The sequence below is a fragment of the Oryx dammah genome, unplaced genomic scaffold, assembly GCF_014754425.2.
Source record: "Oryx dammah isolate SB20612 unplaced genomic scaffold, SCBI_Odam_1.1 HiC_scaffold_3, whole genome shotgun sequence".
Classification (NCBI taxonomy): Eukaryota; Metazoa; Chordata; class Mammalia; order Artiodactyla; family Bovidae; genus Oryx; species Oryx dammah.
In genome coordinates this window covers 67,737,227-67,751,248 of record NW_024070187.1, presented here as the reverse complement: position 1 = coordinate 67,751,248, position 14,022 = coordinate 67,737,227, and the positions used below count along the sequence as shown (strand labels likewise).

Sequence of the window (14,022 nt, the reverse complement as noted above, 5' to 3'; positions counted from 1 at the left end):
GTTTTCTTGTCTTGTCTTCAAGGTGCTCAGCCAGATCAGCACCACAGCTTCAGTTATAACATATGGGTAACATGATGGAAGTAGGATGCTTGGTATCCTAAGCTTTTTTTTAAAAAAACTGACCTACAAAAGGCGATTATAATAGGATCCATCATCTGATGGGTTTGGTGGTGACCAAGATCATGAATGTAAAGAGCATCATGACTGACAATGGTAAAAAGTCAAAGTGAGCTACCATCATTATCAGGATCTGTTTGGAAATAAGATGTAGGCAGAATAACTTAAGCAGGAATTAATGTCTGGAAATCCATTAAATATCTAGAGCCAAGATGACCCCCAACGAAACTTTTAGTCTCCGTTGTCTTACTTCCATCCCAGGTCCTAGGGACATTAACAATCAATGGTCTTCAACTATTAAAGAGCATAACACTAAATAGATAATGGAGGACAGGAAGTGAGCTATTTTCCCAGTATGTTCCTCTTGGTTAGATAAAAGCTATCTTCAATTTTATTAATTTCTCCAATTCGATTTGTCATTAAATATATGGGTTTAAGAACTGTCAGGCGTTTTGCTCGTACAACTTCTCTGTTGAAAGCATAAAACTGCAACTTTGTATGAGAACTGTTTTACACCTTCGGAAATGGGCTCCTCCACTTCGCAGAACAGAACTGCTAAGTGGTGTAGATTCGCGCTTTGAGTCAAAAACCATGACTGTGTATGCAGGAAATGTGTACAAGCCAATACAATGACTCTCCAAACCTAAAAAAGTTGGGTGGCCCCGAGAGAAGGTTTTTCTAGAAGACGCGCAAAAGTTTGTTTTTCATTCTTTCCAGGTTCCATCGCTCCCTGGACCATCCCTAGTCCTTATCCAGAACCGAGACTTCCCCTTTGTACCTGTTACTGTCACCCACTGCCCGAGCGCGCCTCGGCCCACGCTCCCGTCCCCTCCCGGCGCCCTCGACCCGGCAGGCCAAGGGCTCTCGGCACTCCTCGTGTCCTGACCCCATTTACTTCTTGGGTCCCCGCCGGTGCCATCTAGCTGGAAACCGGGGAAAAACGAAAAGTTGGACGTAGTCACCCCTGCACCTTGCCTCCTCCACTCGCCCGAACGTGAAAACGCGGGGCTGCTGCGGGCCGCGTGGCCGGAAAGAACAAGTGAAGAGAGAAAGCGGCCCGGAGTCCCCAGCCCGCGCGCTGCGCCTTCCGCCGGCCGACACCCAGCGCGGGCTCGGTCTCGCTTCCCGGGCGGCGCCGTGGGCCGGAGCTGGGCGGAGGAGGCCGCCGGCGCGGACGGGTCCGCCCGGGGGACCGGCTGCAGCTGCGCGAGCCGGGGCCTGGCCGCGCTTTCCAGCCGGTTCGGAGTGAAGCAGGACGCCGAGAGAAAAAAGAGAAAAGCCGAGCCGGGGCGGCCGGCGGAGGCGGGAGGAGGAGCCGCGGGGACCCGGGCCGGGTCGGGGCCGGAGCGCGGCGGGAGCGCTCGGGGCGTGCGGGCTGCACGCGGCGCTCGGGCCGCCCCTCCTCCCGGCGCCGCCGGCCGCGGCCCAGGCTCCCTCGCTCCGCCACTCCCCGCCCCTCCGCTCTCCCGCCCGCCTCCCGCCTTCCCCGCCCTCCCCGCCTCCTCTCCTCCCTCCCGGCCTCCCTTCTCCCAGCCAAACTGAAAGCCGGACCCCAGGCCGCCTCCCCGCCGCCGCCGCCGCCGCGCCCGGCCTCCCCGCGAGCGCTCCACCATGGCCGGTCCTGTTTTCCCCTTGTAAAGATGGCGGTGCGGGATCGCTGTAACCTTTAGACTAATGACTGTCCGAAACATCGCCTCCATCTGTAATATGGTGAGTGGCCGCCGCCGCCTCGAGGGTCGAGCCCTAGGCGTGGGGAGGCGAAGAATGGGAAACCCGAGCTGCACGCCCGCCGAGCGGCCGGTGGGGGTGGGGGCGGCGGGGGCCGTGCGGCGCCGCCAGAAGTTCCCGGCCCCCGGGCTGGGCGGGCCGGTCGCGGCCCGGAGAGCTGCCGGGGGAGGGGCCCGGAGCCCCCCGCCCCCTTCTCGGCCCCGAGACCCGGGAGCCCGCCCGCCCGCGCGTCCCTGCGCCGCTGCGCCTCCGCCCTCGGGTTGCGGTGAAGCGTCTTGGGGGGAGGAGGTAGGCCGAACCCGGACGTCCCGGGGGACCAGGTTGGAGGAGAAGCTGGGGTGGCGGGGGACGCCCACCATGTTCTTGCCGAAGATAAAGCCCTGCCGGACACCCTGACCGCCCTTATCTCATTTTTGAGTTCACTCTTTTAAACTGTATTTAAGATTCACTTTGCAGAGACAGTCGGTGTGTCTGGAGAAATCTGAAATGTGATAGAGCTGTAAAAAAAAAGTGCAAAATTGTGGTCAGGGAAGTGAACTTCTACCTGGTTTGGGAAAGCACGGTCATTTGTTGTGGATGCCTCAGTTTCCCCGTCTGTGAAAGGGGGACAAGGTCATAAGGCAGTGACATTTAAAGGTCCTGAGGATGCGGGCCGGCTGGGGGCATGGAGGAGGTCTCCAGGGTTATCCTGCCTGATTCACTGTAGACCCAAGTGTGGACCGGTGGGTGTCGACGCAGCAAGAGGACCTTGCTGGGCTCTGGTGAGGACGGGGCCCACGACATCGTGATCACTTTAACTTGTATTTCTCCCATTGCTTTGCCTTCTGCAGGAACAACCTCCAGCCCTTGGGTCCCAAGGGTGCCTCCTGCTGGTACTTCCACTTGTCAGAGCCTTGGGGAGCAAGGCTTGCCCCCTGGAGTGAGGCACTGCCTTCCTGTGCACGATGAGAGGGTGTGTGCTTTGCCTTGGCTATCCAAGGACCAACCCCCCCCCACCCCGCCCCCATCCTGTCTCCTCTTCTCCAGCTGGATGGAACACATGCTCTTTTAATACCAGTTTGGGGAAACCTCTCTCAAGCGAGTAACACAGGCCGCTAAAGGGAATCTGAGGAGGCTTGATTGAAAAGCCTGGGAGTAAGGTGATCTGGCTGCCCTTCCCCCATCACCCAGCTTTTAAAATCTTCTGTCCCACATTCTCCTGCAAGATTAACACATGGGAAAGGAGCATTAAGGAGCTCAGGGATGGAATCAAGACCCACTGGCGCTGGCTTCAGTTTTCAGCGCTGTTGGACGTGGCTACTGCTGTGGTGGGCAGAGCAAAAGCTGGGCCTTCCCGGAGTGACAGCTGCAAAAATCCTGGCGCAGGACCAGTTAGATGTGGTGGGTGGCTGCTGGCAGGTTTCCATTTCCTCTCTTCTCCACGCGGAGACAGGCCCCCTGCTCCCTCCTGTCGAGTGGCATTAATGTTGCTTGGTGCAGTGAAAAGGTGATGCCTCTCTTCCCGGTTTCTCTGTCTGCTAAGACCAGCTCCTGAGGGGAACTGTAAAACCAGAGCAACTCTAACACTCTCTCTCGTGCCTGCTGGGGTGGCTTTGGGCTTACAGGGCAGTGGAGCCGTCGGTGGTGGTGTTCCTGCCCTGCTTGTTTGTGGTGACACCTCTGTATTGGAGCAGGCTGGAAACTTGAGAGGTAGCGTGTGCCAAGATGAAGCCAGCCTCCAGCTTTTTTTCTTTTCTGCCCTCAGTGCAGCTGGGGCTTCTTGGCACACCTGAGCAAAATGTCACAACCTGTTTCCAACAAAACTCAGCTAGAGAGGCAAGCTGCAGGGCAGACATGAGAGGAGTGGGCTGTGGAGAATTGACATCTCATGTGAAGTCCTTAAAAAGGCACCAAACTTAGGATCATCACCCAAGTGAGATGAGGAACCAATAATTCACAACTCGGGAGTTGTACATTCCGATATAGACCCTGTGCCTAGAGTAAGGGACATAAGTTTGGGCTCTGAAGTCAGACTTCCTGGGTTCAGGGTTTTGGTTCGAACATATACTAGCTTTTTGTCCCAGAACCAGTTGCTCTCCTACTTTCCTGATCTACAAGAAGAGGATGATAATGGTTCCTCCTCATGCGACTGTTGTATTGAAGGAGTTACTGAGCCTACTAGGTAGCAAGTACTTACTGAGTATCAGGTGTTGATGATCAGTTTCATCTTTCTCATTATTATGTCACCTTCAGTTGTTTAAAGGACAGTGTCTTCTTGGACCTGATGTAAGCAGCTGCTAAGATATGCTAAGATAAATGTTTGTTTATGCAAACCAAGCCCATACAGGGAGACTGGGGTGGGAGTCCTTAACCCCGCCCCCTTATAAAAGGCTGCTCTGGTGCCCTGGTCCCTCCCAGTCTTGCTTCCCACAGAGGAGGCTAGGTGATGAGGAGACTGCTGTCTTTTCTCTTGTTCAGACATACAGTTTCATTGGACCTCCCTTAAGATTCTTCACTCAGTGATGAATTGTTTCCAGGTAGGTCTTCTGTGGGTCTCTCCTCACCACTTCTTTTCTCTCTGGGGGGCTCTAACTGATCCTTCCCAGTCCCAACTCCATTTGGTCCCAAATGGAGTTGTAGTAAGAAGTGACAGTTGACAGTTGCGTCTTTTTTTTTTAAAGCAAGTCATCTGGCATATTTTAAACAGGCTGATGTGTGTCACAGAAACAGTGATAGAAGATACATCCTTCTAGGTAAGGCTTGTGCAAACCAGGACCTAGTACTGAGTCTGGATTTGTTTCATCCAGCAGACAAGAAAGGACCCAGCAGAGCAGGAAAAACCTTGTTGCAAATCCTTGTGTGATTGAGAAATACACACCTTCTCTTTTCCCCACGCTTCTTGTACCAGTTTTAGATACAGGGGTCATGGAAAATACTCCCATCCCTCTACTTGTCTTCTACCCCCGAAGTTTTATTGTCCATTGGCAGTTTAATGTGAGTTCCTGTTTGTCTTAATTTCATTTCGTGTGAATTCCTGCCATAGTGATTCTTGATCAGCTTGCTGAGGGCTTGTCACCTTAGCTACACAGCGTGTCTGGTTGAGAGATAGTAAAGCTTGTTTGGCTGGTATGTTGTAATTTTTAAAATGTATTAGCTGCTACCAAACATGAGGAAATGTCCCTTGTTGATAGTCTTCTGATTTTGGCCAGGCTAATGGATTTAACTTTTGTAAGTGAAGGTTTTTTGGGGGTAGATTTTCTGTTTGAAAAGCCTGAGAAATTTTCTAAAGAGGAACCATTTGTTAGTAGAAACCAAATGTGCCCTCTAGAAATGTGACTTTTACGGATGCAGATTGGCCTAAATCATCAAATCTTAATTTCATTTGTGAATAGTGCTGTAAAATATTCCGAAAAAGAAATGCCGTGTATCAAATAGATTACGTTTTGTGCCTGGAAATGGCCATCTGTTGAGGATCTCTGTGTTAGTGTTGGCAGATATTATGTGCAGGTGTGTAATTGAGTGAGGTGAGTCGCTGTCCCCAAGGAGCGCAATGGTTTATTATCTTGTGGGCATAACATTGGTAAAGATGAAACTCTCTCAGTACAGTGTGATATCCCCACGGATAAAGATTGAGCAAAATCTCAGAAGCAGTACAGTAAACTGATGATCAGGGCAGGATGTTTCTTTAATATAATTTGCATTTGATTCAAGTTTGATTCTTTTATTTTCTATGATTGTAGTCAGAAGAGCTTAGAACTGAAATCTATGCTATTGGGTGTCTCTCCAGCTAAGCTTGAGTCTAATGGTGCCATTGAACAAATTGTTGTGTTTCTTGGGACCGTAGTTTTTCTCAACTTGTAGAACTGATGTGTATATATATTTGGTTGTCAGAAGCTTCCTTAGTGAGTAGTAGTTCTTAGACTCTTTCCTTGAGTACTTAACTACTTTGTTTGAAACTGTGTTGAATTTACCAGATATTACCATTTCAGCATCCATTGAACAACCCCAGGATGTTATTGGGCACCACTGTGAGTGCCAGATTTGAATTCTTTTAAATAGAAGTCACCTCGATATGAAGGGAAAATAAAATTACTAGAAATTTGTAATAAAGCTGGAGGACATTTATAGAGATCATTTTATATTGGAAAGTCAATTACTTATTTGAGGCAGGCATTTTTAGAATAGTTGAAAACATTAAAAAATTATTTAAAAATGTATAAAACTCAAAATTTGAGAGAAGAGATGACTGTGTTTCTTCCTCTGTTACTCCTTCCCATTGAAAGATAATTGGGGACTTTGAGTTAATGAATCAGCTAGGAGAGGTTAAGGTCATGTGTGAGCATCGACACTGATAATCGTTAGATTTAGAAATTGCAGCCTGAAGTGGGCTGGGTTAATGTTTAAAAAAACATTCTGTTCTTCTGGCCTCTTATGTCTAACATGAAGGAGTTTGTGTTGGTCCGGACCTGACAATTAGGTCTACAGATTCTTCTCTGTTTTTCTTGGAATCACACAGGAAAACAAAGCTGAAAGCCAGTATTTTGTTAGAATTAAATCTTCCCTGGTGGCTCAGACGGTAAAGCATCTGCCTATAATGCTAGAGACCCAGGTTCAATCCCTGGGTCGGGAAGCTCTCCTGGAGAAGGCAATGGCAACCCACTCCAGTATTCTTGCCTGGAAAATCCCATGGATGGAGGAGCCTGGTACGCCATAGTCCGTGGGGTCGCAAAGAGTCGGACATGACTGAGTGACTTCACTTTCACTAAAGATTGTGATACTCGCTTCTGGATATCAGCTTCGTGTGTTCCAGTTCACCCAAACAATAAAACCTAGTTATTTTTCAGTAATGTGGAATTTTGGTGTGTTTGGGTAGTAACTGAAAGTTTTTATTCTCTTGAGCAATTAAGAGAAAACTCCCTAAATTTTTCTAAACAAGAAAATTCACATGTCTTTTTTCACCCTACACTGGGCCTAGTCTATCTAGTTAGTTTTAATGAATTGAAGTTTTATGATGGTATTGAATTCTTTGGTATCATCAGAAAGGTATCTCTCAGTGGTTTTATCTCTGGCCTACCCACGGAGCCAGCCCAAAGCAAACCAACTGGAAGAGTTGTAAAAGTTAACTTTGAGTCTAGTTAACTTTTCTGGCCTAAATATTTTAATGCAGTTTCTTATAATAAACCTTCATTTGTGGTGAAAGCCAATGCTCATTTAAGGGTTTGAAAGGCCTTGCTGATCTTTTCAAAGAAAAGGCCACCCAAAAATGAACCAGGAAAAAAGTGTCTTCAGGCAGATTAATTCTATGTCAGCACTAAAGGCTGTTTGGAATGTTTCTGTTCTGGGATTGCGGCTTAGAATTTTGGGGGTGTCACAAGTCCTCTACATGGAATTTTACCACAATTCTGAGAATGATTTTTTTGCCATGGATAGTTTGAAGAGGGAGAGGGGAACCTTATTGGTTGTTTCAGCTTCCCATTCATAGGTCCAGCTTTCCTTCTCCCCATCTAGTTCTGATTCGGCTCTCAGAACCTTCAGATGCTTTCAGGTAGCTCAGACGTGGGACTTGTCTTTCTACGTGATGATAAATTTCAGGCATGCAGAAAAATATGGAAACGAATAGAGTGACCACTCAGTGTCTACACTCTGTGAAGAAATAAAATAATTACAAATGTGAGTGAGCATTTCCCCATCCCCTTCCTACCAGACAGTGACTGCTGTTCTGAATTTGGTGTTTATGATGTGTTTCTACACCTTTCCTAGATATGTAGGTGTTCATACACTAGATATTGTATTGCTTCCTCATGTTTTAAACATGCTTTTGTAATACTGAACAACTTCAAAGTTGCTTTTAAGTTATGATTTTGAGATTTATCAATGCAAGCATGCAACCTAGGTTGTTTTTAACTACTGTATAATATTCCATTACACAGATGTGTTATATTTATTCATTTTTTGGTTAGTTTTAGAATTTTGTCTGTGTGCCATGACCGTTGGGAACTTGTCTCCCTGTGCATCTGTTCAGTTTTTCTCTGTGTTGTACCTACCTAGAAGGGAAATTGTGGGTCAAAGGAAGTGGGCATCTTTGACTCTAATATGTGACCTGATTTCTCTTCAAAGCAGTTGTACCAATTTACATTCCAGCTGGCAGGTTTGGGAGTTTCAGTTGCTTCATGTGCTTGCAGACACTCAAAATTGTTAGACTTAAAGTTTTGCCAGTCTGATGGGTGTGAAATGATATCATTGTGGTTTAAAATGTGCAATTTCTAATTTTCTAATGAGGCCGAACATCTTTTCATGTGTTTGTTGTGCTGTGTTTTTAAATTTTATTTTCAAAAATTGCTTGTTGAAATATAGTTGATTTACAATGTTGTGTTAGTTTCAGTTATACATATGTGTGTATATACACACACACACACATCATTCTCTTTTATAAGGATTCCCAGATGGCTCAGTGGTCAAGTATCCGCTGCCGGTGCGTGAGAGGCAGGAGATGCAGGTTCAGTCTCTGGGTGGGGAAGAGCTCCTGGAGGAGGAAATGGGAATCCACTCCATATTTTTGCCAGGAAAATTCCATAGACAGAGGAGGCCGGCAGGCTACAGTCCATGGGGTTACAAAGAGTCAGAACTGAGCACGCACTCAGCACGCACTCGGCACGCACGCGCGCACACGCACACACACACACACACACACACTGTTTTCTAGATTATTTTCCCTTATAGGTTATTGACACACACACACACATATTGTTTTCTAGATTATTTTCCCTTATAGGTTATTATAAGATATTGAGTATAGTTCCCTGTGCTGTATGCAGTAGGTTCTTGTTGGTGATCTATTTTGTATACAATAGTGTGTATACGTTAATCCCAACCTCTTAATTTACCCTCCCTGCAACATGCACACACTCTGTGCTGTGGGTTTTTTTTTTTTTTTTGCTGCATATGTGGGATCTTAGTTTCTTCACCAAGGAATGAACCCAGACCTCTGATTGTGGAAGTGCTGAGTCCTAACCCCTGGATCTCCAGGGAAGTCCCTGTACTGGATTGTTTTTAACCCAGGGGCTCCAGAGAGGTTTTCCAGGGCTTGAAAGTCAGGACTGTGGTATTGGTTTTGTTTGCATGTAGGGAAATAGAAAATGAAGGGGAACATGGGGGAGGCCAAAGGAAAAGTCAAGAAAGATAAGGGTGGAAGGGAAGATACTCAGACCAAGGAGATGTTAACAAGATGTGGAAAACTTGTAGCAAAAGGACTATAGAATGAAGAAGATGGTCCTAAGAGAGGAAATTTGGCATCTCTTACTCTGCTAACCATTTCTGTTTAATTGAATCTGGCTCTGGGGTCGGGGCCAGCAGCAAGGCTGGACCTCTGGAGCTTTCCTGTTTACCCAGTTGCTTTTTGAAGTTCTTTTATTTAGAAAGGCAGTGTGAAGTTATGTTCTTCCTGAAATACGTTTCTTTGTCCTTCAGGGTTAGATACACTGTGCGGGAAACCAGTTTTCAGCAGGATCTGCTTGTGCAATTATGATCTCGAGCATTTAGGAAACATTCCCTGCACCTTAATTTTCAGAGTATGAAGCATGTCACCTTATGGTGACATACCAGACACATATGTTTTTAAAAATTTGAGTAATAATAACTTAAAAAAATATACTTGAGTGGTTCTTCAGTGTACAGTTGCACCCATGGGTTCATTCTTTTATTAAAAATTCAGCCTCTGGGTTTCTGCCCTCAGAGATTTTGATTAAGTAAGTCTAAGGCAGGAAACCTGGAATCTGCATTTTAATAAATACTCCCTCTCCTCCTCACTCCCTCTTCCTTGTGTTGCTGGTGAACTGAGGATCACAGTTTGAGAAATGTTGCTTTCCTTGGGTAATACTTACCTTTGCCTCCTTAAAAAATATATATATATATATATTTTAATCTATATAAAATTATTTAAGGAAGTAATTTAACTTCAAGAGCTATAGATCATTGCCATTCTATAGATGTATTTCCTGATATTAAACAGTTAAAGTTGTATTGCTCCATGTTCTTAGAACAGGATTCCCAACCCTGACTATATATTACATCCCCTGTGAAGCATTTGAAAGAATTTTAAAGAAATTAAATCACAAAACATTAGCACCCAAAAATGTGTGGGGGGAAAACGTAATTTAATATAAATCAGATACCCAAATTCTAACCTTCAGATTTAGCAGACTTAAACTTTAGTTGTATTTGGTTAAGATCTTTTTTCAGATCTACTAAGTACCTTAGAAAAAACCACTAACCACCGCTTTTTCTTTCCTCTCCCCTCCTCCTACAACTAGCCATTTTGCTGAAGATGGTGTGTGTTTGCCATGCATGTCTTTGTTTCATATTTATGAGTCCATATATGACTGTGTATTATGTAGCCTTTTGGAACTATCTCTTTCCACTCAACAATTATATTTGAGAATATACCAACACACAGAGGAGACACAGGAGATGTGGGTTTGATCCCTGGGTTGGAAAAATCCACTGTGGTAGGAAATGGCAACCCACTCAAGTATTCTTGCCTGGAAAATTCCACAGACAGAGGAACCTGGAAGGCTGCAGTCCACGGGGCCTCAAAGAGTTGGACACCACTGAGCGATTGAGCACACGGACACATACATCTAGTTTCTATTTGTTTATTCATCCTGAGGGCTCTTTAACAGTATGCTTTATTTAACCATGGTTTACTTGTTCATTCCCTTATTTAGGGACAGTTGAATAGTTCCCCAGATTTCTGTCTGGAAAGCATTGCTGCAGTGAGTGTTCTTGTTCCTGTCTTCTTTACACACATGCTTCCATTTCTCCAGGATATAGTCCTGGAAGTGGAAACGCGGCTCTTAGGATACGCTTGCCTGCAGCTTTCCTAGATACTACTCCAAGGTAGGTGCATGAATTGGAGCTTTTCTGATAAGCGGCATCTAGGGTTTCAGTCTCCACTTCTGACTGTATAGAGAGGTAGGTGGGTCTGGGATGGGATTTAGGCGTCTGCTTTATTTTTTGTTAAGTGCCACCTTTGATTATGGTGTTTGTTATTCACTGCGGATTTCCCAGCCTTCAGCACAGTGTAGTAGATGTACAAAAAATAGGTATTGGATAAATGAATGAAGAGATGCAGCGTGGGAGATGGAAGGATTGCCTTGCAGTAAAGCAGTGCTCCTCAGATTGTCTTGTCCCCAGAAATTACCTGGGAAGCTTAAAATCCAGATTCTGATCCAGTATGTCAGGAGCGGGCTGACATTTTGCCTTTCTGGGGTCCTCTCTCGTGACCAGATGATCTTGTTTTGGGGAGCACACTTAAGACCCTAGGAAGAAAATAAAAACAACTTTTTTTTTTTCCATACAACTCCAAAGTGGAGCAGTTCGGGTTTGAAATCCTGCTTGGTAAATCTCAGAGCCTGTTTCCCCATCTCTTTACAACACAAAAAGACATGATGAAATACCCTCCTCACAGTTTTTTTTTTTTTTTTTTTAGAGAATCAAAGGATATCTCGCTTATGGAAGCATTTTGAACCATGATGCCCTCACACATATTACTTTTCATAAGTGAATTGAACATTTTCTGTAGTTTGAACAAAGCACAGAACTGTTGGCATTGCAGGAACCAGTGGGACCCTTTAACTGTGGCCTGCCATCTACATTCAGTGGGCATTTGGGGAAAAATAGGATTGGACAAAGAGGTTGGGCAAGAGCAGAGGCAACATTCACTAGATGGTGCGGTTCTGACTGTGGCTACTGGGGAAGTGGGGTTCCTTCTCACTGTTTCTGGGGTGACAAGGGCTAGAGAGAAGTCACAGGTCTCTCCCAGTTGGCTCTCCAGTTTGTTCGCCAGGTCAGATACTTAAAGTGAGAGAGGGCACGCTCAAAATAATTATCTGGTATTAATTGGTCTACTCTACGTGTAATCAGAACTATTTAGGGTCAAACCTTGGTAGAAAGTTTCAAGTTGCTTTGGTAACAGGGGTCCTGCCTCGTCCATCTGAGAGAGGCTGGGTGGTGTGGACAGTGAAGGGCAGATGGAGATGAAATAAATACAAATAAAGCGACATTCAGAACCCGTGTGTATTATGTGCTGGAGTATTCCTGAGATTGGATCCACTTCCTTAGACCCATGATTCTCAAATGTCAGTTTGTTTTCCTTCATGGTTTTCATTGTATCTGTGAACCTCCTGAACTTATTTATTTAGCAGTTATCCTTAAATCTGTTCAGCTTCTTTTAATTCAGTCTCATTCTGTGCTAAGACATCTGTGAAGTAATGGGTTTGATGAGCTAGTTATATACTTTTTAAATACATATCAAGTATAATTGCTAAAGTTAAAAAAAATGTTCATATTCGTGCCACCTAAGATTATTTCTCCTTCTTTGGGCATTCATGGTCTGTGGTTTGGGAGACATTGGCTCAGAGAAGTTCTTTATGATGGTTCGTATAACTGGCTCTTGGAATAACACTGTTAAACTGGTTTGCAGGTTGTGGGCTGGTGAGCTTCCTCGGGAGACAGGTCAGTGTGTGGATGCGGTCTGGTTGGTTGGGTGTGAGAGCTCGCCATGCTCCACCCTCTCATCCATGTGCTTCTCATCCACGGCATGTGGGTCATGAGAGCACCTCCCTCCCTGGGGCATTGTGGGGCGTAAGTGGCATCATTTCTGTGTAGTGCTTAGCCCAGAACCTGGCCATTTTATTTTATTGCTGTTTTCTTCTGGTGCCCCCTCCTTCCCACTAGCAAAGGAGTCCACAGGATGTAGTGGAAAGAGCCCTGAATTTGGGATCCAAGGTTCCGAGTTCCAATCCTGATCCTGCCACTTGGTAGCTTTTGTGATGCTGGGCAGGTAAGTTAGGTCTCTGGGTCTGTAAGATGCTAAAAGCCATTCCTCCTGGTGAGTAGCGCTAAAGAAGGAGATGAGCAGACTTGTAAACTCACTGGGGCTTCCAGTCAGAGGCAGGCCTGGGGAGGGGACGTGCATGGAGCGGACAAAAGGAGGAAGAAGCTGTGATTTCCTACTGAGATGTTGGAAGACATGGGGCTGCTGGTGTGTGGCAATGCTTTTATAATCATCAGTCAGGATGCTGTGTTTTCCCTTTCCTAGTAACGAGCGCGCGTGATGCGGTAAACGATTTTCAGTCATCTGATAAGCCAACAAACATACCCTTTTGTGTTATCTGGTATACAGTGAGGCATTCTTAACAAAAACACGTGAAGTGGCTAAGCTCAGTTTCTTTCTTTTTTAAAAGTTTTGAAATAAAGTTTTTGAAAAGGGAGTATGCGTTACTGGAAGAAAAAAATTTCAGATTGTACAAAAGGATATACTGTGTTGCAATTATATCCACCCTCCGATTCTTGTCTGTGGCATTCATCAGTATTTGCCATTTCTTCCTCTTGTATTCAGTGATGTCTTCTTATGCATATACAAGCAAGTATGTTTTTGTTTCTCTCCTCGTTTTTAAAAACACAGATAGTGCTTGTAGCATATACTGAACAGTCTGGACCTGCCCTTTGCTTTTTGTATCTTGGACTTGGGTCTGTGCCACTATGTGAAGAGCATCCGCATTCTCTTTTTATGGCTGCAGAGTATTCAGTTGCCTGAACGTATTGAATTCACTTAACCAGCCCCCACTGATGGGCATGGAGGTAGTTTTCCACGCCTTTTTTTTTCTTTACAAACAAGGCTGCAGGGAACAACTTTGTCCCTACATCATTTTGCGTATACGGGGGTGTATCTGTCAGCTGACTTCCTTGCAATGGGTCTGGATTTGTAACTTTGAGTTTTGCCAAATTGCCCTCCACTATCAATGGGTGCGACTGTTGCACCCAGCCTTGTCAAAGTAGGGTGCAATCCAGAAGCCTTTTGATCTTTGCCAATAGGGGGAAAATGGTGTCTTAGTATATTTTTAGTTTGCATCTCATATTAAGAGTGAGCTTGAGCAGCTATTCACACATTTCAGAAAACAAGCTCAATTTCACTCAGCTGTTTTGCTGTTGGCAATTATTTTCAAAGTCTGTAGGGAAGGACCAATTTTATTTTTATTTTCAATCTGTCACAGACTGATATTTTTGTAAACTACAATAAAAAATTAATTGCAAAATGGAATAAAAGCCCCAAAGATACATAAAACACCAACTCTAGGGTTTTTTTTTTTTTTTGTCGTTGTTGTTACTAAACTCAACAGATAGGAAATTACTCTGTGC

General features: G+C 45.2%; 1 protein-coding gene across 2 annotated transcripts in view; it reads left to right on the top strand.

The window, feature by feature from the left end:
- The first annotated feature begins 1,626 nt into the window (after window positions 1-1,626).
- USP46 (ubiquitin specific peptidase 46) overlaps window positions 1,627-14,022 on the top strand; it is a 77,041-nt gene continuing 64,645 nt past the window's right edge. Inside the window, exon 1 of one of the 2 annotated variants that reach the window (XM_040238219.1) lies at window positions 1,627-1,827. In XM_040238219.1, the coding sequence (XP_040094153.1) occupies window positions 1,792-1,827 (36 nt within the window). In that variant the 5' untranslated portion in view covers window positions 1,627-1,791. Of the gene's footprint in view, window positions 1,828-4,245; window positions 4,362-14,022 lie in introns of those variants that run through there. The other variant, XM_040238220.1, reaches the window with a different exon arrangement.